The following is a 24,127-nucleotide window of genomic DNA, read 5'->3' as shown; positions in this document are numbered from 1 at the left end:
CTTTTTGTAATTAAAACTGACTTCATTTAGAGTCTGTTTCTCTTTCTTTGAATGTTCCAAGATTTGTGAGGCAGAGTTTCCCAAACTTTTCTTGTGTACCCTCTTTCAGATGTACCAGCTGGCTGAATAGCCATACCCTTCTCATCAAATATACTTTTTGTGTTCTTCTTAATAATGCCCATCTTTAATCATCTCTCTGTATTTCACTGTTATGTGACATATGCAACTAGAAAAAACAAAAAATCCCAAGTTCTGTGCTCAGCTAGGCTGGACAGTTGCTGGGCACCTGAACCCATGCTGCACAGTGGTGATTGGAAGTTAGGGCTCTAGACTCCAGCATCTCTCTATTTCTGTATTCTCACAGATCATGTATCTTGAAGTAAATTAACTATCATATTTTATATAACAAATTCTCATACTTTTAAAGCTTTTCTGAACAGCCTATTATAAAACTGCAATAAATAAAATAAATATTCTGTACCCTAAGAAGTATATATATACACTACAAGTTTGGGAATCACTGATGTAGCACATAGTGTAGGAAAAAAAACATTTAAAACCAAAAAGTTTGTTTTTACTAACTTTTTAAAAATCTCACAAATTTAGTTTGTTTTCAGTGGAGTTTGTAATTGCTTCCTCCCTACCACTCTTTACACTGAATGTCATCTAGATTACTTAGAATTACCACTGCCCAAATACAACCTTCAGAACATGTCTCCCACAATGACTGATGAATAGGTTTTTAAACCTACCCCAAAGATAAATCTTTACAAAGACTAGATACTGTGAGAGACCGTAATTTTGTCCTACATAAAATAACCAGAACACTCATAAGAATTCTTTGAGAACCCTTAACGTCTCTGTGAGGATTATGAAGCAAATCCTGTTCCCTCTTCTGTGCTGTGTAGAAGAACTCATAATGAAAAAAACAATTCAGTAACATTTAATGGGAGATCTTGGAGGTGCAAAGGAGTTGTTTATTCCTCGTGGTGATTAAGCTACCACTGCCCCCACAAAGCCACATTATTGCCTGGGGCTGGGGAAACGGAAAAAATAAGTAGGGCTGTCAATTGACCTGCATTAACGCCTGTGATTAACACAGGACAGAATTAATGCGTTAATTGCAGGAGTTAATGCTGCGCTGCCCTTCTGAAGTGCTGCTCCAGCGCTTCAATGGGGCAGTGCAAGTGGAGCTGGGGATCAGCTGGGGACTTCGGCTGATCCCCGGCTCCGCTGTTGCCAGGGCCAGCTCTAGGTTTTTTGCCGCCCCAAACAAAAAAAATTTTGGTCACTCCCCCCCACACACACACACTTTTTTGTCCGGGGAGGGTGCACACACAAATGCAGCTTGCACAGCTTGCTGGGGATGTGCGCACAAATGCAGCTTGTGCGGCTTCCTGGGGGTGGGGCGCACACTTCTGGGGGAACCCAAACCTCAGGGCATTTTCATCTCCTAGGAGAGCACCAGGGACTCCCCACGTGAGGTCAATGGGAAGCAGGTTCATCCACAGCAAGTCAGTTAAAGACTTCCAAAGCATGCAGCTGTTCACATCACCTAGTGCTGGAGTCCCGGTCTCACTCCTCACTCTGCAAAGGGATTTTATTATTAGAAACCTTCTAATCACTCAGACTCCAACCCCAACACATAAGCTGTCCAACCCTTGGTGTCCATGGACAAGAATCTGTCTGACTATACAATGAGACAGTTCAAAGGGATTAAGAGAACTTTTGTTTCAACTCCCCAGCTCAACTGTCCAGAACAAGACAGGCATCAGACAACAAAACGACACTTAGCCTAGGACCTATTCCATGAGCGCATCCCTGTGCTTTCTCCTTCTGGGAGGGACCAAACAGCCTCTGAAGCAAGGTGGATTGATTTAAATAGCTTTGATTTAAATCTCTAATTTTAATCATGATTTAAACTAGCAAGCAGAAAACCTAGGTTTAAATGAGCAATTAATCATTTAAATTATACTTTCCTAAAGGATGGTTGAGTCTTACTGATTAGCAACCTTTAAAACATGTTGATTTACAATTAAATATAACCTTTATGCCAAATTTGGTGCTTCTATTTACTAACCAGGAGAATACACTCAGTATAGCTTCCAACTAAATAAATGCCCAAATAATTGTGTAACTTACATGTAATCAGATTCTTAATTTTTACATTTTTATTCTATTACAAAATGGTATGTAATAGGAATACTTAAGAGAGAGGTTTTACCCCATTTATTATTTGCTAAGTGGTGGCTACTTTTTTTAAAACATATGATTTGTATCTACTTCTGTTTGGACGGAAATTCTATTTAAAATAAACAAAACCAGCATTTAATTTTTGTATGAAATAAAACTGCCTTCAATGTGAAGGACACAACAAAAAAGTATCCAAACACATTATGCATCTAAAATTCATTTATTAAACAAAGGAAATACCCATAGTGAATTTAACAGATCAAATCTAGTCATGTTCTTCAAGATGTTAGAACGCTCTCATAACCAGTTTTTTACTGAGAGAAGAGGAAAATATGTTTTTCTCCTTCGTCAACTCCTGATTTTGCAACAGTGAATGAACTAATCATTGAACTGAAATAAATCAGCTACTGCTGATGTAAATACTGGTTCTGGGTTCTTACACTAATGAATTGGTAGAATTTCTTTAAAAGTTGACAGACATGTTCTATTTAATTTTTAAATTTAATTAATAAGTTATTTAAATAGGTTATGATAAATTTAGGCCATAACAATTTTTAATTTAATTTTAAAGGTGTATTATTTGTAACAAAGCCTATTTAAATGGGATCACAATTCCAACTTTAATACAGCTCTCCTGCCCCAGACTGGAAGGAACTTGGGGACATGGGCACTGGGAACATCAGAGTTCCCCTTCCTCAGACAAAGAGAGAGGGAGAATCACCTGGGTCCCAGGCAGGGGAGAGGTTGTCAGGACACAGCACAAGGGGGCTGGGTTCCTTGGCAGGTGTGTGTGTGGCGAGGGTTCAGGGCTCAGAGAGTAGTGGGAGGGGGGATTGTTTAGAGAGCCAGACAAGAGATGGGGTCCAGGTGCAAGGCAGGGAGTGGGGGAGAAGAGGAGATGGGGTCCCAGCTGGGTTGCAGTGGGCCAGGAGGTGGGGTTGCTGGGCAGAGGCCAAGCCAAGGGAGGAGAAGAGAGGGAGGTGAGGGGGGGAGGGATTCACAGGCAGGGGAGTTGCGGGGGAGAGAACACAGGCGAAGGAACTAGGGGAGGAGAAGTTGCGGGGAGAGTGCACAGGAGGGGGGGTGGCCGGCTGGGGGAGAGAGTACAATGGGAGGGGTCCCGCAATCATGAAGGCAAAGAAGAGGCCACCGGGCTAAGCCTCCCCAGCCGCGGCTACCCCACGCTGCCCTCCAGGAAGCACCCCAGCAGGGGCCGCGCCTTGGGGCTGCCCACCCAGAGCTCCCAGCGCCCCGGGGCCAGGCACAGGCTCCGAGCAGCTGGGCGCGGAGATCCTACCTCAGGGCAGCCTCCGTGGGGCTGAGCCCCAGCACCTGCAGAGCCTCTGAACTCCGCTCCAGTGCCCTCCTAGCACCCCACCTTACCCTGCCCTCCCAGCGCCCCGGGGCCAAGCGCAGTCTATGAGCAGCCAGGCACGGGGCTCCCAGCTCGGAGCGACCTCCCAAGGGCTCCCCGCCTGCTCCTCCTCAGGCCGGAATGCCACCCTTGGCAATGTGCCACCCTTGGCAATGTGCCACCCCAAGCATCTTGCTGGTGCCTAGAGCCGGCCCTGGCTGTTGCAAAGCTCCTTTGAAACGCCAGAGCAGCACTTCAAAGGGGCTTTGCAATGTGTGTGGTGGGGTGGGGGAGGAGAATCAGCTGCAGTCTCCAGTTGATCCCAGACACTTAATGCGCTGCCCCTTAAAGTGCCAAAACGGCACTTCAAAGGGGCAGTACAGGCAGAGCCGGGGATCAGCTGGGCACTCCAGCTGATCCCCAGCTGTGCATTGCAAAGCCCCTTTGAAGTGCTGCTCTGGTGTTTCAAACGGGCTTTGCAACAGCAGTCCCCAGCTGATCCCTGGCTCCACTTGTGCTGCCCCTCTGAAATGCCAAAGCAGCACTTCAAAGGGGCAGTGCAGCATTAACACCTGCAATTAATGTGTTAAAAAGTTAACGTGTTAATCCAGTCCTGCATTAATCGCAGGTGTTAATGCAGGTCAATTGACAGCCCTAATATCAATGATTTCCATAGTAAATATAACCAGTTTACTGGTAAAAAATTATATTTTCTAACTATCAGGTTTCACACTAAACCTGTAATTTGAAAGTTTTTTTTTCTCAAATTATAGGAGAAGAAGGATCCACATGACACCTCTTTTGCATAGGTACAATTCAACCAACTACATTTCAATTTCAGATAGAGCCAATTGTTTTGGATAACAATTGTTTAAACTCTTAAAACAATGATGCTACTAGCAACTAAAAGTTGTTGCCATCCATGGGAGTAATTTTAATTGTCTAGAATTTTTAGATATGAAACATATTTAAAAAAATATGGAAAAAGCACTAGAACTTAACAGAACTTCATCCAAAGGCTCTGATACTATAACTGAATCTGAAAATGTGGACCTATGCACTGAAATAAATGGGAGTCCACAAAGGGGCATGGACATGGATCTGGCTATAGGATATGAGCATAAGGAGAGAAGGTGGGGGTACTGAATAGCAGACACTAATGAACAGGGAAATCATATTATTTGCATTTTTTTTAAATCTGCAGAATAATGGAATCATTGTTGATAAACTGAACCCTACTAATAGGTAAACTATAACATGATCTTTACTTGTTTTTTTAAAAACATGGCCCTATCTGCACTACATGCACCAGTGATGAAAATAAAGTATGTACAAAAACCACTGAAGCAGTAGTATACTTTGTAAAATGGCAATATTTTTAGTTTAAAATCTCAGGTGATATGAAATAAAAAATAATTTGACATTAGAGAAATCTGACAGACAATTCTGTTAGCACCATGAACATACATAGGATTGGTATACAAGATGGCAAAAAACATCTCTTCTACATAGAAATTAAAGCCTCAATCCTTATTATACTAAATACAAATTAAGGCCCTAATTAAACCCAACTTAATGCAATATAATTACTCACATGTATAAACTTAAGCACATGAATAACTATTTGCAGGACTGGAGCCTTATTGGGCATAATCTAGAATGATATTCTTACAAAGCTATACATTTTAAAGACATCTATAATCTTAAAATACATGCACACAAACAGATTTTACACAGAGCTTTCAGCATTAAAAGTTACCTGATAAATGATGTTAATAAAAGATGGCTCCTGAGAAGATGGATATACTGAAAGAAATGTCTTCCTGGATTTTAGAAGTTCTGTTAGCTCAGAAAGGTGATGCTGTACTTCTGTAAAACTGTCACATAATCTTTCCATATTCTGAGATAAATTCCTTGCTTCTTTTTCACTAAGCAGAATATTATTTTTAGGAGCATTTGAAATTTCTGGATCTACATCCACCTGCCTTTTTGGAGATGCTGGTCTGTTAGAAAATGCAGCAGGTGTTCTAAGCCCATGCAAGGCCAATGACCGATTGGTTGGTTCAACATCCAAAGTTTCCAGAGCCGAGGGAAAATCCATAGAAATCTTTCTTTCTGTGATGTCCCTCACACATGACAACAGATGTTGCTCATAGGTTGGGCTTTTAATTTCTTCAATAAGTTTTTTTCTGTTAACAGGAGATTGAATAGGATGGCTTGGTATCAGGAGACCATTGCTTAGAGGATGAACTTCCACAGACAGATTTTCTGGTGACACTTTTTTCACAGGTATGTTCAAAAAGGCATTCAAGCTGGAGTTACCACTAGTTCCTGCAGCTGCTGAAGAACTCTCTTCAAAAAGTATTTCTTTGATCATCAAACGGATGACATACTTGTCTGACTTAGATGATGGCAGAAATGCAGGGTCAGTGAATTTCTGCTTTCCAACTAAAATCAATAACAATTTTTCAGTCAGGAAGCACAAGCCCTTTGGTCTTTCACTTTTCTCAAGCTGAATTTGTTGAATATTGGGTAAACAGGATGAAGTCAAAGAATAGACCAAAATAATGTTACAAGTATTGGAGGCTACTGACACAGTACGAGTTTTATGGTCAAAAGCCATTATATCAGGAACCAGAATGCCTGGGATGCTGACTTTTCTGGTAGTGGTAACCTTTCTTTCAAAAGTTACCAAGATCAGGTGTGAAGAGTCTTGGCCACTTCCTGTTAGATAATCCTTGTGCCTAAGATGAATAAGAGGACTGGAGCAAGGTCTTTGTTTGCTGGAAAGAATATGGGTTAGATCCACAGGAACTGTGGAAGGAGAAGGTACTGAAACAATGGGTACAGATTTTTCTGAGTCCAATGACTTTTTCCTCACATCCATGGAGAACTCTTCATCACCACATACTAAGGTAGACTGTGAAGGAAAAGAATTTGTTTCACCACCAGCTGGGACTTCAAAAGCAATACCTGAATTTAAACCGCAGATCTTATCTAATGGAAGCTCAGTGGCAACAGCAACTTGGGAATCCAAAGTAGCTTCTACAGCACATATATAACCTCCCACATCAAAAATTGGGCAAAAGAAGCAAGCATTTAAAGTTTTCTGAGCATCATCCCATATGTAGGAATGAAGTGCGCTGCCTATAGCAATTACTAAGCGATTGCCTTCCTTAGTCCAACAAGCGCAGTGAATGAGACCACTACCTTTGATATCAGCTTTAATTCTTGAGTTGTTGAGACGAACAGTGTGTAAGACTGAGGCATCCCGTGTAGTAAGCACAGCCAAGATCTCTTTCTTTGGATGCCACACACAGCCCTGGGGAAGCACTGGAAATGGCTCACCAGTTTCACAAATCTGAGAAACCAAGAGCTTATTCCTTTCTGAAAGGTTATAGCTCAGCTGCCAAATAGTTATGTGCTTTTTATGCTGAACAGCAAGCAGAGTTGTGGTGTCTGTAGCACAAGGGCCCCAGTAAAGTCCATGAACATGTTCAAACTGACCAATAACACGTGAGTCACCAAACTTTGGCTCTCCATTGTGAAGATGTAAAGCAGTCAGTATCACTTGCTTCCCATCCGTCCAGGCAATACCATGCACAGGGTGGATTGCCTGATATAAGGCATTAAGGCCAGTTCTCAAAAGTTTTCCTTTTCCCAGCTCCATTATTTCTAGTTAGAGGCATCTGTAATTATTAAAAACAAGTGATACATTATTCTCGAGACTTTGATCACAAATCTACAGTTAAATGCATTATAGTCACGGTTCAGAGCAACTTCACCTGGATTCTCCCTCTGGATTCTCCCTCTGTGTATCCAGAAAGGCCACTTGATCTCAGGCTTCCAGCTCACAGCCTTCACCTCTCTTGGGTGGAGACTTTCATCTCTCTCCTGACAAGGGTTTTTCTAGACTGCACATTTCTCTTCCTACACTGAGTGTTCCCCTGTCAGTCAGATGGCCAAAGGAGGTCTGTTTTTCTTCTTCAGAGATTGAAAATAGAATAATTGCCCATAGTTTAACTAGAACGAGGTCAGCCAATTGCCTGTGTTTGAATTCCAACATAAGAGCTGGAAGGCTGAACTCATTCTTGTCACTATGGTCCACTTTCCCCCAGCCTGAGGTCAGCTCTATGCATGATTGTAGGCCAGGCACTAACACTTTTAGGGTGCATCTACACTGCACCGTTATTTCGAGATAACTAGCATTATTTCAAAATAATGTGAGCGTCTACACAGCCATTCTGTTATTTCAAAATAATGGACATCTTATTCTGAAATCTCTAAACCTCATTCTACAAGGAATAACGCCTATTCTGAAATAGTTATTTTGAAATAAGGTGTGTGTAGATGCTCCACTGCTGCTATTTCAAAATAGCCCCCCACGAGGGCCATTCTAAGTTATTCCTCCCCGGTGCCTCCTGGAGCTCTAAATGGAGATAGCACATCTACATTAGGAAAGCCTGCCTCAGACTAATTTTGAGCTTCCCTGCAGTGTAGACGTGCTATTTCAGAATAAGTATTCCGGGATAGCTTATTTCAAAATAAGCGTGCAGTGTAGACGTACCCTTAAACAGCTAGTTAAGTCACTGCACTTCTAGCCAACTTGGAGCTCCATTCTCTGCCTGTCTCCATTCCAGCATGTAAAGAAAGTTTGGCAACCCCTCCCCTTTCCTTTGTTAGGGAAGAAGTCAGTGTCTCTCTTATGCTGCTCCCCAAGTATCTGGAGGGGGGGCAACAGAGATTCCTGACTGGGCTTTTTGGTCCAGGGAGCTCTTCCCCTGACTTAGTATCTCAGCATAATTTTGAATTAGTCATTGCTGACTCTGATTGGCTACTATTTGAGGACAACACTCACAATATGGTTATTCCTATTAACAGGCCAACTGCATAAGGAACGTAGGAAAGAAAAATACTGGGGTATTGGCAAAAATATTCTCATTCAACATACAGCTGTGCACATGACCAATGAAACACCATGTTTTAAATATATTAAAAAAAACAAAAACAAAAGTTAGTCTATGTCTCGTGCAAGCTGAGCTGAATAAAAAAAAACCCTAATAAAACACCATGAGCGGGGGTTCAATTAATTCAGTTTTAATACACTAGTGTCACAAGAAATGTTTACAAATGTGACCGTTTGATAGTGTATATTAAAATCATTATGAGTTGTGTGATAAAAATGCATTATTCAGTGTACTGTCTTGCAGCTTTTTCTACAAGGTACTACCTCTTTTTTAAAATTTATCTATAGAGACCAATTCAAACAAGACAGCTTGTTTGAACAGCACTTCTCTGTAAAAGTGAAAACGTTTCATGGCTCACCTCTCTTATTCACAATTGCTCTTCTCTCACTTGTGATCATGTAACATCCATGCAGCAACTACTGCAACTGCTTACATGTAAAACTAATATTAGGAAACATTTTATCTATAATTTGATGGTATATTTACTAAGTAGAAACAAGAAGAGTTTTAAAGCCATGTTACTAGAAAATTCCCAAAGACTACCAGAAAATCTACAGTACCACCATGGAACAGTGTAGCTTTAGGACAATATACCACGTTGCTGGTGTTCTCCCCTATTACTTAGCACCACACAATGTTAGTCTTGTTCGCTTGTGTTGCTGGAGAGAACACTGGGCCCTTAAATGATCTCTTATACAATATTCTTAAGGCTTGTTTACATTTAATACACTACAGCAGCATAGCTATGCCACTGTGGTGCTTCAATGTAGATGCTATATAGATCCATAGGAAGGATTCTCCCATCGGAACAGGAACTCAAGCTCCCAAAAAGGTAGTAGCTAAGGCAACAGAAGAATTCCTCCGTCAACCTAGCGCTGTGACACAAGAACTTTGGCTGGCTTAACTACACAGCTCAGCGGTATACATTTTTCACACCACCTTCCAAAGTAGTTAAACCAACTAGGGATATAAAGGACTAGTCAACTAGTTGCCCCCACTCTGCTGCCTCTATCAGATAGAGGCAGCAAAGGGTGGGGGAAAGAGAAGGGTTCTTAAAAGCAGCAGCATGTGCAGCACTGCCACTTTGAATGCTGCAGGGAGCCTGGCATTCAGGGCGTTTAATTTAGGCACCTAAATACAGTTTAAGGTAGGCTTGTAATAGCATAGTTGATTAACAAATAAGAAAAGTGTGTAGGTTAATGCAGTGGTCACCAACCAGTAGATCGGGATCTTGGAGTCTTTGGCAGGCGATCCTAACTGGTTTGGCCAAGAGTGTATCAAGCCTAGCACATCAGCTGCCCCAGACTGCTGCGTATCTCCTACCCTTTGACTTGGAGCTGTCTCCTTAGAATCCTCTGCTTTCTGTGCAGGGAAGAGGAGGCAAAGGAGGGGATGCTGATGTCAAGGTGCCCCCTCTCCCACCCTGTATCCTATCTCCACAGAGTAGAGAGGGGGCACAGCATGACTTGGGATGGAGTTTGCTGTCTGCTTTTGGGAGTGGTGCAGGGCCAGGACAGGAGTAAGCCTGCCTTAGCCCCCGCACCACTACACAGGAGCCAGCAGTGACCAATCAGAGTCCACATCCTGAAGCCCTACCCCACTCATGAACCCCCTCCTGCACCCCAAACCCCGCCATAGCCCTGAGCACCTTTGCATCCAAACACCCTCCCAGAGCCTGCACCTAGAACCCCCTCTGCCCCCCCAACTGCCTGCCCCACGCTCAGCTCAGAGCCCCTCACACTCCAAATTCCTTAATCCAAGACCAGAGCCTGCACCCCAAAACCATTGCCCCTGCCTGGTGGAAGTGAGGGAGGGAGGATAGAGTGAGCAGGGCAGGGCTTTGGAGAAGGGGCACAAGGGGGCAGGGCCAGGGTGTTTGGATTTGAGGTAGATCTTGCACTAAAATGCAGAAAGTGGCCTTGTGCTTGCAAAGGGTAGGAGATCACCGGGTTAATGCTATGGAGACTCCCCGCATGTCCCCCCGCCCCTTGTTAATTTTAGCAGCCTGGCTCATGTTGGGTCCTGCACCACGGGTATTAAGAGCCAGGCAGCCCCGCGCAGGTCTGCCCCCAGCAGCCAGTCCGAGAGGAGAGCTGGTTTGTAAACTGGCTCCCCTCCCGCACCAACTCCTGCCTGGCACCCAACACAGAACTACAGCCTCCCAGCACTAGCCCGCCCGCACTCCTTTCTCCGTCCTCCCCAGAGCCCACTCCGCAGCTCCTTCGCGGGCCCGCCCTCACTACTTTTGCCGCCGCCCGGTTCTCTCTCCCCAGCGCCTTCGCGGGCCCGCCCTCGCTACTTTTTCCGCCTGCCCCGGTTTTTTCTCCCCAGCCCCTTCGCTCGCGCTGCTGCCCCTCCCCCTCTGATCCCCGCCCTCCGAACTGGTCGGGCCCCGGGGCACCTGTCCGCCAGCTGCTCCTCTTACCCGGGAGGCTGCGGCGCTGGCTCCCGCAAACCGCGCTCCCCGCCCCGGCTGCAGCCTCAGGGCTCTTCGCTCCGCGCTCCCTAGCGGCGCTCTATCCGCCCGCCTGAGCTCTGTGACCTAGCAACGGACGGCTCGGCGTGGGAAACTACAGCGCCCAGCATGCACTTGGGGCGGGATCCGCGCGTGCCCCCCCTCCCGTAACGCAGAGGGGCGGGGCCGGAGTCAGTAACCCGCCCCCGGCGCCGCAAGTGGGTGGGGCCGGACTAGGCCACGCCCCTCTCCTGAAGCTCCCTCCCAAGGGCCCTGCCTGCCCGCCCCTGGCGGTGGGTGTGAGAGGAGGGGCGGGGCCTCTTGTGGCCAGGGGTAGCAGGCCCAATGTGTGCTGACCAGGCCTGGTAGCCCCGCCCCCGCTCACCCTCCCCAAGTCCTGGGGGGTGTCAGGTGTCCCGGCCTGCCTGGGGACAGGGAGCCTGGCTGCCTGGGCTGGTACAAGTCCAGTCCCTGTGGCAGCAGGGCTCAGGCAGGCTCCCCGCCTGCCACCCCGGGAGCTGCCTGTGGCTCCTACCCGTGTGGGCAGCAGGGGGCTCCTCAGGCTGCTCCACCCCAGTTGCCAGCGCAGCAGATCCCATTGGCTGCAAAGTGCAGCCAATGGAGTTGCAGGAGCGGTGCTGGTGCAGGGGCCGGCGCCAGAGACGCCTGGCTATGCCCCCATGTGGGACCCGGAGGGTAGAGGAGATACTGATTCCAGGAGCTGCTTGAAGTGTTGCCAGAAGCCTACACCTGAGCCTGTCCCCCTCACCAGTCCGCTGTCCCAGGCCTGATCCCCCCTCATGACCTCCAAACCCTTTAGTCCCATCCCAGACTCCCCCCCCCTCGTGCACCCAAGCCCCTCATCCCTGGTCCTGCCCCAGAACCCACACTGCCAGGTGGAGCCATCGTCCCTCTTGCATTCCAACTCACTGCCTCAGCCAAAAGCCCCCTCGTACACCCTGAGCTCCTTATTTCTGGCCCCACCCCAGAGCGTGAGCCTTCACCCCCCCTCCTGCTGCACCCTAACCCCCTGAGCCAGGCTGATGAAAATGTGTGATTAAGTGGGGGTGGAAAGAGCGAACAACAGAGGGAGAGGCCAAAGCCACAACAAGGGCAGGGCAAGTGGAGTGTTCCCCATGGGCACATCATGATATGGGGCACAAAGATGCAATAAGTAAAATTAATAAGCTGCAAAAATAAAGAATGCAACATGTGCTAACCTAAGGAGGGGGGGCACATAATTAATATTTTGCCCTGGGTGCAAAAATACCTACTTATGGGGCTGGGAGAGGCATGGAGTGAGCAGGGGGTGTGGCCTTGGAGAAGGGGCAGAGGTGGAGCCTCATAGAAGGGACAGGAATTGGAGCAAGGGTGTTCAGTTTTGTGTGAGTAGAAAGATGGCAACCCTACTGAGTTGCCTGACTTTGCCAAACTTCATGAGCTGCATCAAGAGGAGAGTGCTAATGTTCCTGCACAAAGAGCCTGGTGGGGTGGTACTGGGAATTGAATACAACATCAGGACTCTGTTATTCCATTTTGCACAAGATTAAGTGGAAAAAAGGACACACACCTGATTTATTTCTCCCCCTTTTTGGATCATTTTTGACCCAAAGTGGGGAAGATAGGGAATGCAGCATCTTTGGTCCTGATAATAGTAATAATTATATAATACTTACCTAGAGCCTTCTGTGTTCCATCTAAGGTCTTTACAAAGACATCATTACCCACACTTCCTGCAGTTGTAGATCTTGCAACTTTGTTATCTCTAGACTGTACTGCTTCAGTGCTGTCTAGGGAATACACTTTAAAGCCTTTTGAAATCTGAAGCAAATCCAAAATACGGTGGTTTGATTGCTAAGTAATTTATCACAAGCATGTTACACCTATGCTTTGGGATCCTTTCTGGCAGACACAAGAAAGATCTTCATTTTGCAATAGAATAGGAATGTGTTAGGAAGGCAAAGGTGATACGAACTCAGTATATTGAGAACAAAGTGAAACAACATGGCAAAGAATGTAGGGTATGGCTACACTAGCCACCCTAGTTCAAACTAGGGTGGCTAATGTGGTCATTTGAACTTGCAAATGAAGCCCGGGATTTAAATATCCTGAGCTTCATTTGCATGTTCCCGGGAGCCGCCATTTTTAAATGCCCAGTAGCTCGAACTACCTGCCCGCGGCTACACGCGGCACGGGCTAGGTAGTTCAAATTAACACTCTTAATTTGAACTACCATTACTCCTCATTGCAGGAATATTAGACATGACTGGAGTACAGGTATTGAAGGGTATGTGCTGTTTAGGAAAGACAGAAATAAAGGAAAAGGTGGTGGAATAGCATTGTATATCAATGATTAGGTAGATTGCAAAGAATTAAAAAGTGAAGGAATGGAGAAGACAGAGTCTGTCTGGGCAAAAATCACATTGGGGAAGAAAACTATTAGATCCTCCCCTGGGATAGTGCTTGGGGTCTGCTATAGACCACCGGGATCTAATTTGGATATGGATAGAGACCTCTTCAATGTTTTAAAAGAAGTAAATACTAATGGAAATTGTGTAATCATGGGAGACTTAAACTTTCCAGATATAGACTGGAGAACAAATACTGGTAATAATAATAGGGCTCAGATTTTCCTAGATGTGATAGCTGATGAATTCCTTCATCAAGTAGTTGTTGAACCAACAAGGGGGGAAGCCATATGAGATTTGGTTTTGGTGAGTAGTGAGGACCTCATAGAAGAAATAGGTCATGAGCTAATTCAGTTCAAACTAAATGGAAGGATAAACAAAAATTAATCTGAGACTAGGGTTTTTTATTTCAAAAGGGCTAACTTTAATAAATTAAGGAAATTAGTTAGGGAAGTGGATTGGACTAAAGAATTTATGGATCTATAAATGGAGGAGGCCTGGGATTATTTTACGTTAAAGTTGCAGAAGCTATCGGAAGCCTGTATTCCAAGAAAGAGGAAAAAATGTATGGGTAGGTGTTTTAGACCAAGTTGGATGAGCAAGCATCTCAGGGAGGTGATTAAGAAAAAGCAGAAAGCATATAAGGAGTGGAAGATGAGAGGGATCAGCAAAGAAAGCTACCTTATTGAGGTTAGAGCATGTAGGGACAAAGTGAGAGAGGCTAAAAATCATGTAGAGTTGGACCTTGAAAAGGGAATTAAAACCAATAGTAAAATGTTTTATAGCCATATAAATAGGGAAAAAACAAAAAAAGAGGAAGTGGGACCGCTAATCACTGAGGACGGAGTGGAGGTTAAGGATAATCTAGGCATGGCCCGATATCTAAACAAATACTTTGCTTCAGTCTTTAATGAGGTTAATGAAGAGCTTAGGGATAATGGCAACATAACAAGTGGGAATAAGGATATGGAGGTAGATATTACCAAATCCGAGGTAGAAGCCAAACTCGAACATCTTAATGGGAGTAAATCAGGGGGCCCAGCTAATCTTCATCCAAGAATATTAAAGGAACTGGCACATGAAATTGCAAATCCACTAGCAAATTTTTTTAATGAATCTCTAAACTCATGGGTTGTACCATTTGACTGTAGAATTGCTAATATAGTTCCTATTTTTAAAAAAGGGAAAAAATGTGACTCGGGTAACTACAGGCCTGTTAGTTTGACATCTGTACTATGCAAGGTCTTGGAAAAAATTTTGAAGAAGAAAGTAGTTAGGGACATTGAGATTAATGACAATTGGGACAAATTGCAACATGGTTTTACAAAAGGTAGATCGTGCCAAACCAACCTGATCTCCTTCTTTGAGAAAGTAACAGATTTTTTAGATAAAGGAAATGCAGTGGATCTAATCTACCTTGATTTCAGTAAGGAATTTGATATAGTACCACATAGGGAATTATTGGTTAAATTGGAAAAGATGGGGATCAATATGAAAATTGAGAGGTGGATAAGGAACTGGTTAAAGGGGAGACTACAGCGAGTCATACTGAAAGGTGAACTGTCAGGCTGGAGAGAGGTTACTAGCGGAGTTCCTCAGGGATCATTTCTGGGACCATTGTTATTTAATCTTTTTATTACTGACCTCGGCACTAAAAGTGGGAGTGTGCTAATAAAGTTTGCGGATGAGACAAAGCTGGGAGGTATTGCCAATTCAGAAAAGGATTGGGATATCATACAGGAAGATCTGAATGATTTTGTAATTTGGAGTAATAGTAATAGGATGAAATTTAATAGTGAGAAGTGTAAGGTTATGCATTTAGGGATTAATAATAAGAATTTTAGTTATAAGCTGGGGACACATCAGTTGGAAGTAATGGAAGAGGAGAAGGACCTCGGAGTCCTGGTTGATCACAGGATGACTATGAGCCGCCAATGTGACATGGCCGTGAAAAAGGCTAATACAGTTTTGGGATGCCATAAGCGAGGTATTTACAGTAGACATAATGAGGTGTTAGTGCCATTATATAAGGCATTGATGAGACCCCATTTGGAATACTGTGTGCAGTTCTGGTCTCCTATGTTTAAGAAGGATGAATTCAAACTTGAACAGTTACAAAGAAGGGCCAGTAGGATGATCCGAGGAATGGAAAACCTGTCTTATGAAAGGAGACTCGAGGAACTTGGCTTGTTTACCTTAACCAAAAGAAGGCTGAGGGGAGATATGATTGCTCTCTTTAAATATATTAGAGGGATAAATGCCAGGGAGGGAGAGGAATTATTTAAGCTCAATACCAATGTGGACACAATAACAAATGGATATAAGCTGGCTATTAGGAAGTTTAGACTCGAAATTAGGTGAAGGTTTCTAATCATCAGAGGAATGAAGTTCTGGAACAGCCTTCCAAGGGAAGTAGTGGGGGCAAAAGACCTATCTGGCTTCAAGATTAAGCTAGATGGGTTTATGAAGGGGATGGTTTGATGAGATAACATGATCTTAGCAAATAATTGACCTTTCACTATCAGTGGTAAATAGGCCAATGGTGGGAAGATAGGCATTACTATAGAGAACTTTTTCTGGGTGTCTGGTTGGTGAGTCTTGCCCACATGCTCAAGATTCAGCTGATTGCCATATTTGGGGTCAGGAAGGAATTTTCCTCCCTAAGATGCTTCAGAGAGAGAGAGAGGGTTGGGGTAGTCCTCTGTCTTCAGGGCAGCCTGCATACTGAACCACCCCCCATCCTCAGCCCCACCCCAAAGCAATGATTTATATGAAGAAAAACAAAAAATACATTGTTTAACCAGTTAACCAATGAAATGGGATTTTACATCCTTATTAGATACTATAAGCTACAATAAACCAGTCTTGAGATAAGTAAATAAATTTCTAATGTTAAAAAAATGTAAAATATCCTTCATGCCTTGCCTCTTCACAAACACGATACTCCCCCCCCCCCCCCCCCCCCCAACTTTTCAGGTTATCATAAACCATCGAAAAGGACACAAACACCATATTATTTTCCTGTTTTCAGGTCACCATTAAAAGTAAAGAGTACAAAACATTTTATATGAACAATAGAGAACTATTCTGCACTGTCACAGAGATGAAAAAGAAATTAAATAGATACAGTTTTTTCTTTCATTTCTCCTTAGAACAAGAGGAAGGGAGATATCACTCAGATGAGAAATGCTAGTCACTTTCTACCACAGTGTAATAAGAACCTGAAAAAATTAGAATGTGTAGTATTTATGGTTTTGTGAAAGAGATGCTGATGTAGTTTGAGGACTAATGGGTGATTTCAAGCCATTGATTAATAAGAAAACTTTTTCCAACTTGTTTAAACAGTAAATGTAGATATCCTAGAAAGTTTTTTAGCAATAGACATTTAAGATATTTTTACTGTACTGTTTTTTTTCTTACATTTAACCACTAGGGGGCTTTATTGATCAATATCAATTTGTTGAGAAACTAATTTAGGAGTACAATCATATTTCTGTAATCTTACAGGGAATTATACTTAGATAATTTACGTACCTGTATTCTCCCAAACATAGGTTTGATGCATCCTTGAATGTTAATGATAATATTCAGAAATTAAGGTTTTAAAACATTTTGTTTCTTCAGGCTGGGAGACCTCATTCTAACTGTGCTAGTAAATGTCTTCGTATTAGGTTTTTCTTTTTTTTCTTCCTATATCTATAATTATATGAGTATATAGTTTACAATATTTTTATTTTCTTAATGTGAAATATAAGCAGAAATATATAACAAATGCCATACATAGATGAATCGATAATTCCACAAACCAAACAAAATATTTACAGTGGTATAAACATTATAATCTGTCATAACAAACATTTTAATCTATTTACAACTGAAATTTACATCAGATATAACATCAATAAATTGAAATGGAATTTTCTTAGCCTACCGGAGTATTGAGATGCAATATAGTTAATGACAACATTGTTTTTCAGTTATGCAGTTCCCAAGATTCTGGTTATGTGTGTATTATTTTCATAACTACTAAATGGTTATTTCACACTCACATGCAGTATGTGAATCCCTGTATTCTGATTGGCTGGCAGCCATTGTTAGTTCAACAGCAGCGATTTGCATAGTCACTATGATTATTTCTTAATAATTATACTGCAAATAAGCAAATATGTCCTCTCCCCTTGGCTCTTTCCCTTTAACATTTTTAATCTGCTTGCCAACAACATAGATAATGCTTCAGTTTCTTCTGACTTTCAGCTGATGCTGAATTCCCGCTTCCCCCCCATGATTTACATGAAAGAGAAGGAAAAATGGCTCATTTAAAATACTGAAAGGGAGAATTATTTACAACTCAAGAACAGTGGAAATAATTTCCCATATTCAGGCTCAGTCCTAGCACATCTTTTGTCTTTGATAAATAATAATAATCTCTCAAATTCAATCAATGGGAATATTGACATTGACTCTAATCTTCCACCCATCCTTCAATACCTGTAAATTAACACAGTTCTGGTTCTCACAATAACGATCATAAAATTGTGTTTTCATTATTTAAATTACCTATGTTGTTTGGTTTACAGCTTCTCATTTCAGTCAGTTTTGAATCACCAATATAAATAAAAATATACAGCAGTTTGGGGGAGAAAAACCATGCTGACTTGTAGGGAAGACAAAAGGTTCCAGAAAAAAAGAAGTTATAGACCAGAGACCCTGAGGGAGAGGAAAGGTAAAATGCAGTGTTAATAGAGGGGAAGGAAAGACAAAAATGTTAGATTCTCTGTCTTATTCTCTATTCTTTTTAAATGTTTCCTAACATGCTGTTTGCTTTTTTGACTGCTGCTGCATATTGAGTGGATGTTTTCATAGAACTATCCAGAATGATTCCAAGATCTCTCTCTTGAGTGATAATAGTTCATTTAGTCCTCATCATTTTGTAGGTATAGTTGGGATTATGTTTTCCAATATGAATTACTTTGCATTTCTCAACAGTAAAATTCATTTGCCATTTTGTTGTCCAATCACCTAGTTTTGTGAGATCCTTTGAAAGCTCTTCATAGTCTACTTTGATCTTCACTATCTGCAGGAGTTTAAAAATTCGCTGTGTTGCCTCACCACACGTAGGGAACCCCATCTTGGCAAAACCCTCCACTATGTTCTGTGCATTTCCCAGAGTCATTATCCTTTGTAGTACTAATTGCCTTGGCTATTTAGATTAGAGCGGTCCCCACTGTAGATTTGCCCACTCCAAACTGATTCCCAACTGACTGGTGGCTGTCTGGCATTGCAAGCATCCAGAGGGCTATTGCCACTTGCTTCTGAACTGTCAGAGCAGATATCATTGGTATTGCTGAGCTTCAGAGCAGGGAAAAGCAATTTGCAAAATTCCATGAAAGTGGCCTTATGTAAAAGTTTTGCAGCCCTTGCTTATCATCCCATAGCTGCATAAGTACGTGGTCCCACCTTTCTGTGCTTGTCTCACGGGACCAGAACCAACATTCCTCTCTATCTACAGAAGTGACAACCTCCAGCATCTTCCAAGTAGCTCCACTCCAGTGTTTTATACATGTCTGTTCATGCGCTCCTCTCATTCTTCCTTTCTCCGGAGGCTTCTGGCTAGGCTCCGGATGTACCACAGCATACGGCTGGATGTACCACAGCATACGGCGCAAGGTGTTTGCAATGCTTACCATAGCACTTTGCAGCTGAATGGGGTCCATGCTTGCCCTCCTATGGCATCTGCATGAATGACCAGGGAAAAAAGGATGCAAAAAGATTGTTTGCTTTTTCTTTCAAGCGGGGGAGAGGGAGGATTGCACCATCGGAGGCCGACAACATGTACCCATAATCACCCACTGCACTGTTTTTTGTACCACCAGGCACTGGAATGCAAGGGTATCAGGAATCATGGGCTAGCTACCCACAGTGCATTGCTATCGAAGTCTAGGGTAGCCATCCTATTGGAGACACATTAAGTTAAACTCTTATGCACAGTGGAGACATGCACCTTCAAATCAAGTGGTAAAAAGCTGACCTTAATAAATTAGACCTCATCTCATAGTGTAAACATGGCCTGAGTGTCTGTAGATACGACTGCTCACAGCTCCTGTTGGCTGCAGTTCACTGTTCCTGGCCATCGGGAAATGCAGAAAGTGGTGGTCTGGCCCACTCTACTTCCTGCAGTCCCATTGGCTGGAAACAGCAAACTGAAGCCAGAGAGAGCTGTGAGTGGTTGTGCTTGCAGATGCTCAGGTAATTAATGCATCTGGTGGTCTGCTTGGGGCTAACTCTGGTGAACCACGTCTGGCTTGTCGGTCACTAATTACCCAGCCCTGCTGTAGGCTTATCCAGAATCTGACCATGTTTACAGGCTGTTTGCTTGGCTTTCTTGCTCAGGCCCTGAGTCTCTCTTGTTTTGCGTATATCCTGCTGACCTTTGTCCAAAAGATACTCAACAAAACACCTCCAGCCAGTGAGTCTAAAACTTCCAGGTAGATTCATATTTTCACAACCCCTTTTTTTTCTCAGCTGAGGGTTTGTGATTCTTTTCATAGTTATCTTAACCGGGTGTGAGCATACCCTTCAATCTCAAAGATGCTGATGTAGTCAACAGTACCTCATAGCAAAACAATACATGTATGTAACTTAAGAACACGTGATGATGATTAGGCATCAGCCAATACTTAAACACTTTTATTTCAGCAGGAGGATCATAGAATACTAAGGGGATTCTTTTGTGTTTCAGAGCAACTGTACAAGAACATACAAGCCACTTGCTCCAAACTGAGAAATATATGAAATAAAACATGAACAGTTTGTAACAAAATGATGTTTCTATTGTGAAAAGTAACCATGGCAGAAGACTAATATTCAATTACATGGCTAGAGCCTTTTATCATGTTCAAATTTTCATTTCTTTTCTTCTGAAAGTTAACAAAATTATCACAAATATATTCGTAGAATGTTACATCTCTCTTAGTATGCTGCCTTCTTCCAAACCATTAATGTTTTTTCTATTTGTAAATGTGCAAGTATTAATTTGATTGAAAGGAAACGATTGGTGTCTCTAATGTGAAATTCCGGTTTTTCTTTTTTTCTGGAACAGTTTTGTGTCTAGTATTATACAGAGATCTATTCTTTTCTTGGCTGCATACACTCTCAACTGTTAAGATAGCATGGTGTCTGCTGACAATTTGAATGGATCCTGGCCAAAGTACATAGGTTGTCAGGCACTCATGGTTTTCAGTGGCAAGCCTGAATAACTCTGCAAATGTCATCTTCTCTACAGGAAGTCTTTCTGCGCCAGTACTAAAGTATTGGCATCACATGCCATCAAACATTTGATCACACCTGGATGTTGACAAATATTTGTCAAATAATAGTGGAGACAAAATTCAAGGGCAATTTTGGGTGCTTGCTAAAAGAGGTATTGCAGTAAGTGCATTCAAATGTCAATAACAGGACAATTCTCTAATAGATAATAAGATAAGAGGGAAAAGTAAAGCTGAGCAAAGTGAATTTGGATTTAACATGGACATTGTGTAATGACCTCAAGTTAGTAAAGATCAAAGGCACAAAATGACTAACCTACAGGAGGGTGTGTGTACAGTGCTCTTTTGTGAGAGCCTGAGGTAATGGAAAAGAAGCTCGTATATTTGAGTAACATCTGTTAAGGTTTACCTACACTAGAGCACTGCACTATGCTAAGGCTACATTTTAGGTTTACTAAGGATTACTCAGCCCATCTTCCCTGCAGATAGAAATACTGAGAGGGAGGCCTAATTGTGTGATGTTCTACCTTTGGGGTTGGATAAACTAGATCCTGTTGTTCAAGCCTTATAGAACTTATTAAAGTCCTAATTTAGGGGAAACTGAGGCAGGGATGCAATGATGGTGCTGCCCTGGGCTGCCAGGGGACTCTTCAGTGGTGAGGGCTCCCATTGCAACCAGCCTCCATTCTTTTTTTGTTGGCCACAGTCAGTGGCCATGTCTCTGCTCTGTTCTTTAGGATGTTCAGTATAATCTCACCTTGGTTTGGTGTGGAGACCTCTGTTTGACCAGGTGTTTTTCATTATGTCAAAAGTGGTGTTTGCTTTTCCTAATCTCATGAACAGCATTCCTACTCACCTTCAGATGTCATCACACTCCCCAGCTGCATTACTCTTGTACCCATTTGATTTCTTTTCCTCCTCATTGTAGGTAGAAGTATTTTGTTGACAAAAGTGCTGGCAGACAGTGTTCATACACACTGACTTTTCCAACACAGCCTTGTTGCAGAAGCTGCATAGACATGCCCTTAGTAAAGCAATGTTTGCAGCAAAGCTGAGATCATGTCACTCATCTCCACTCTCCCATTTTATACCTTTTGTTGCTCATTTCTTCACCCAGTCTATTGCTAATGCCAGAAGGATTGGTGATAACACATACTCTTGTCTAACTACAGTCATAATATTGAACTACTCACCCAGCCCATCTTCCATCATATCAACTCTTTGGCTGTGTCTAGACTGGCAAGTTTTTCTGCAAAAGCAAGTGCTTTTGAGGAAAAACTTGCCACCTGTCTACACCGGCCGCTTGAATTTATGCAAGAACACTGACTTCCTACTGTCTGAAATCAGTGCTTCTTGCGGAAATACTATGCTGCTCCCATTCGGGCAAAAGTCCTTTTGCGCAAAGCTTTTGCGCAAAAGGGCCAGTGTAGACAGCTCAGATTTGTTTTGCGCAAAAAAGCCCCAATCGCGAAAATGGCGATCAGGGCTTTTTTGTGCAAAAACATGTCTAGATTGGCATGGACGCTTTTCTGCAAAAAGTGCTTTTGTGGAAGAGCATCCGTGCCAATCTAGACGCTCTTTTCCGCAAATGCTTTTAATGGAAATCTTTTCTGTTAAAAGCATTTGCGGAAAATCATGCCACTCTAGACGTAGCCCTTATGTTAATCAGCAGTTATCCCCTAACTGCTAGCAATAATCAACAGGGTCTCCCTGTAGACATTATGCCATGGTTTCTTAAAGTTTATTAAGATAGGTTTTTTGCCAAAAAATAACTTTGCTGATGATTTATTGAAGAGTGAATTGCTGTTCTCAACATGATCTAATGGATGGAACCTAGCTTTTTCTTCTTGTAATGTTTTATCCACTGCCTTATTCATTCTATTCAGCATAACAGAGCCAGTACTTTCCCCTGCATTGATAGCAGCACAGTATCTCTCCAGTGCATGTACAGAGTAAGATCACCCTTTTCTACAATGATCCTGATATTCTAAGATAGGGCTACTCAACATGTGGCCCATTTGTTTGCGGCCCACGGTGCGGTTTGGGTTTACGTGGCACTCAACAGGTAGGAGCCAAAACAAAAAAGTAGTCAATATAATGGTATTCTGCTGATATGCATTTAGTAGTTGGATTCCTGGACTGTCATTGCTCATGAAAAGTGCTGTCATGTGGATAGAAATCGGCGTAAATATTGCATTTTATTAATATCAGCAGAACTGACTTAAATGGGGCCTGTGTGTTCTGTAGTATTCTCTTAATCTTTGTATTCATGCCTGTCAGTGTGAAAGAAGCTATTTGCATATATTTTTGCATGTATATGTAACCACACTTAAGTGGAGGCCCTTGGCATGTGCTGTATCATTGTGGCCCCTGGGGCTTCCAAAGTTGAGCAGCCCTGTTCTAAGGAATGCAGTGCAGAACTCGCAACCCAGGGGAACGAGTGGTGCTAAGGTAGCTTTAAACCATCTTTGTGCTTTCTTGACCCAGGGCTGTTGTAGGAGATGGAGTGGCCCCTGACATAAATTAGGGACCTGTATTAAGTTATAACAGCCTCCCTGGCCTGCCTTGTGGATTGCACTGCTGCCTGGAATCTCCACAGTGTTTAGGGCTGCCAGATGGTTTTAACAAAAATACTGGACACACTTGACATGACATCACAATCTACATTACATGTTATTTAGAAAATACTGGACATTTATATTTTCTCAGTTATATTTTCTCAATTTGTTCCCTGAACAGAAAGCTCAAATACTGGATTGTCCGGTTCAAAACTGGACACCTGGCAACCCTAACAGTGTTGTAAGCTACAGCCCTGCCCTTGGTGCACATTTCCTGCTTCCAGCCCCATACCCAATGGCTGTGTCTACACTGGGCCACTTATTCCGGAAAATCAGCCGCTTTTCCGGAATAAGCTGCGAGCTGTCTACACTGGCCCTTGAATTTCCGGAAAAGCAACGATGCTCTACTGTACAAAATCAGCCGCTATTCCGGAAAAACTATTCTGCTCCCGCTCGGGCATAAGTCCTTATTCCGGAACACTGTTCCGGAAAAGGGCCAGTGTAGACAGCCCAGTAGTCTTTTCCGGAAAAGCTCGTCTACATTGGCCACAGACACTTTTCCGGAAAAACTGTATTCCGTTTTAAGCAGTTCTGGAAATTCATGCCAGTGTAGACACAGCCAACATGTCTCCTACACCAGGGCTTGCAAAGAATTTTTAGAAAGCATCTCAAGGAATTGGCCCCCAGGTGGATTAGAGATTTTTTAGAGCCCTACATGCTGCTTTGGCCCTTTTAAACAGTATTAAGAGACAGAGGCTGTCTTAGTGTCAAGAGTCCAACAGTATTGGACTTGGAGAGGCCACATTTTAAAAATGTGATTTTGAACCTTAAGTCTATCACTAGTAGAAGACTGATTATTGCCCATCTTGCGCTGTGAGCCTATGTAATTTTAGAAGAGAAATCCCACACTTTGGGGGAATGGAAACA

General features: G+C 42.9%; 1 protein-coding gene across 4 annotated transcripts in view; it reads right to left on the bottom strand.

Annotated features, from left to right (window-relative positions):
• The window catches only part of LOC102450856 (WD repeat and coiled-coil-containing protein-like), a 30,376-nt gene extending 12,958 nt beyond the window's left edge, over window positions 1–17,418 (bottom strand). Inside the window, exons 1-3 of one of the 4 annotated variants that reach the window (XM_025182345.3) lie at window positions 17,309–17,418; window positions 16,912–17,073; window positions 5,307–7,236 (exon numbers count right to left, since the gene is read on the bottom strand). In XM_025182345.3, coding sequence (XP_025038130.2) covers window positions 5,307–7,217 — 1,911 coding nt within the window. In that variant the 5' untranslated portion in view covers window positions 7,218–7,236; window positions 16,912–17,073; window positions 17,309–17,418. Of the gene's footprint in view, window positions 1–5,306; window positions 7,237–7,332; window positions 8,521–8,872; window positions 8,962–10,939; window positions 11,114–16,911; window positions 17,074–17,308 lie in introns of those variants that run through there. The other 3 variants (XM_006118533.5, XM_075923413.2, XM_075923412.2) reach the window with 3 other exon arrangements.
• Window positions 17,419–24,127: the final 6,709 nt, after the last annotated feature.

The sequence above is a fragment of the Pelodiscus sinensis genome, chromosome 3, assembly GCF_052426305.1.
Source record: "Pelodiscus sinensis isolate ZL-2025 chromosome 3, ASM5242630v1, whole genome shotgun sequence".
Lineage (NCBI taxonomy): Eukaryota > Metazoa > Chordata > Testudines > Trionychidae > Pelodiscus > Pelodiscus sinensis.
The sequence above is the reverse complement of the archived record's forward strand: the minus strand, read 5'-3'. Positions and strand labels throughout refer to the sequence as shown.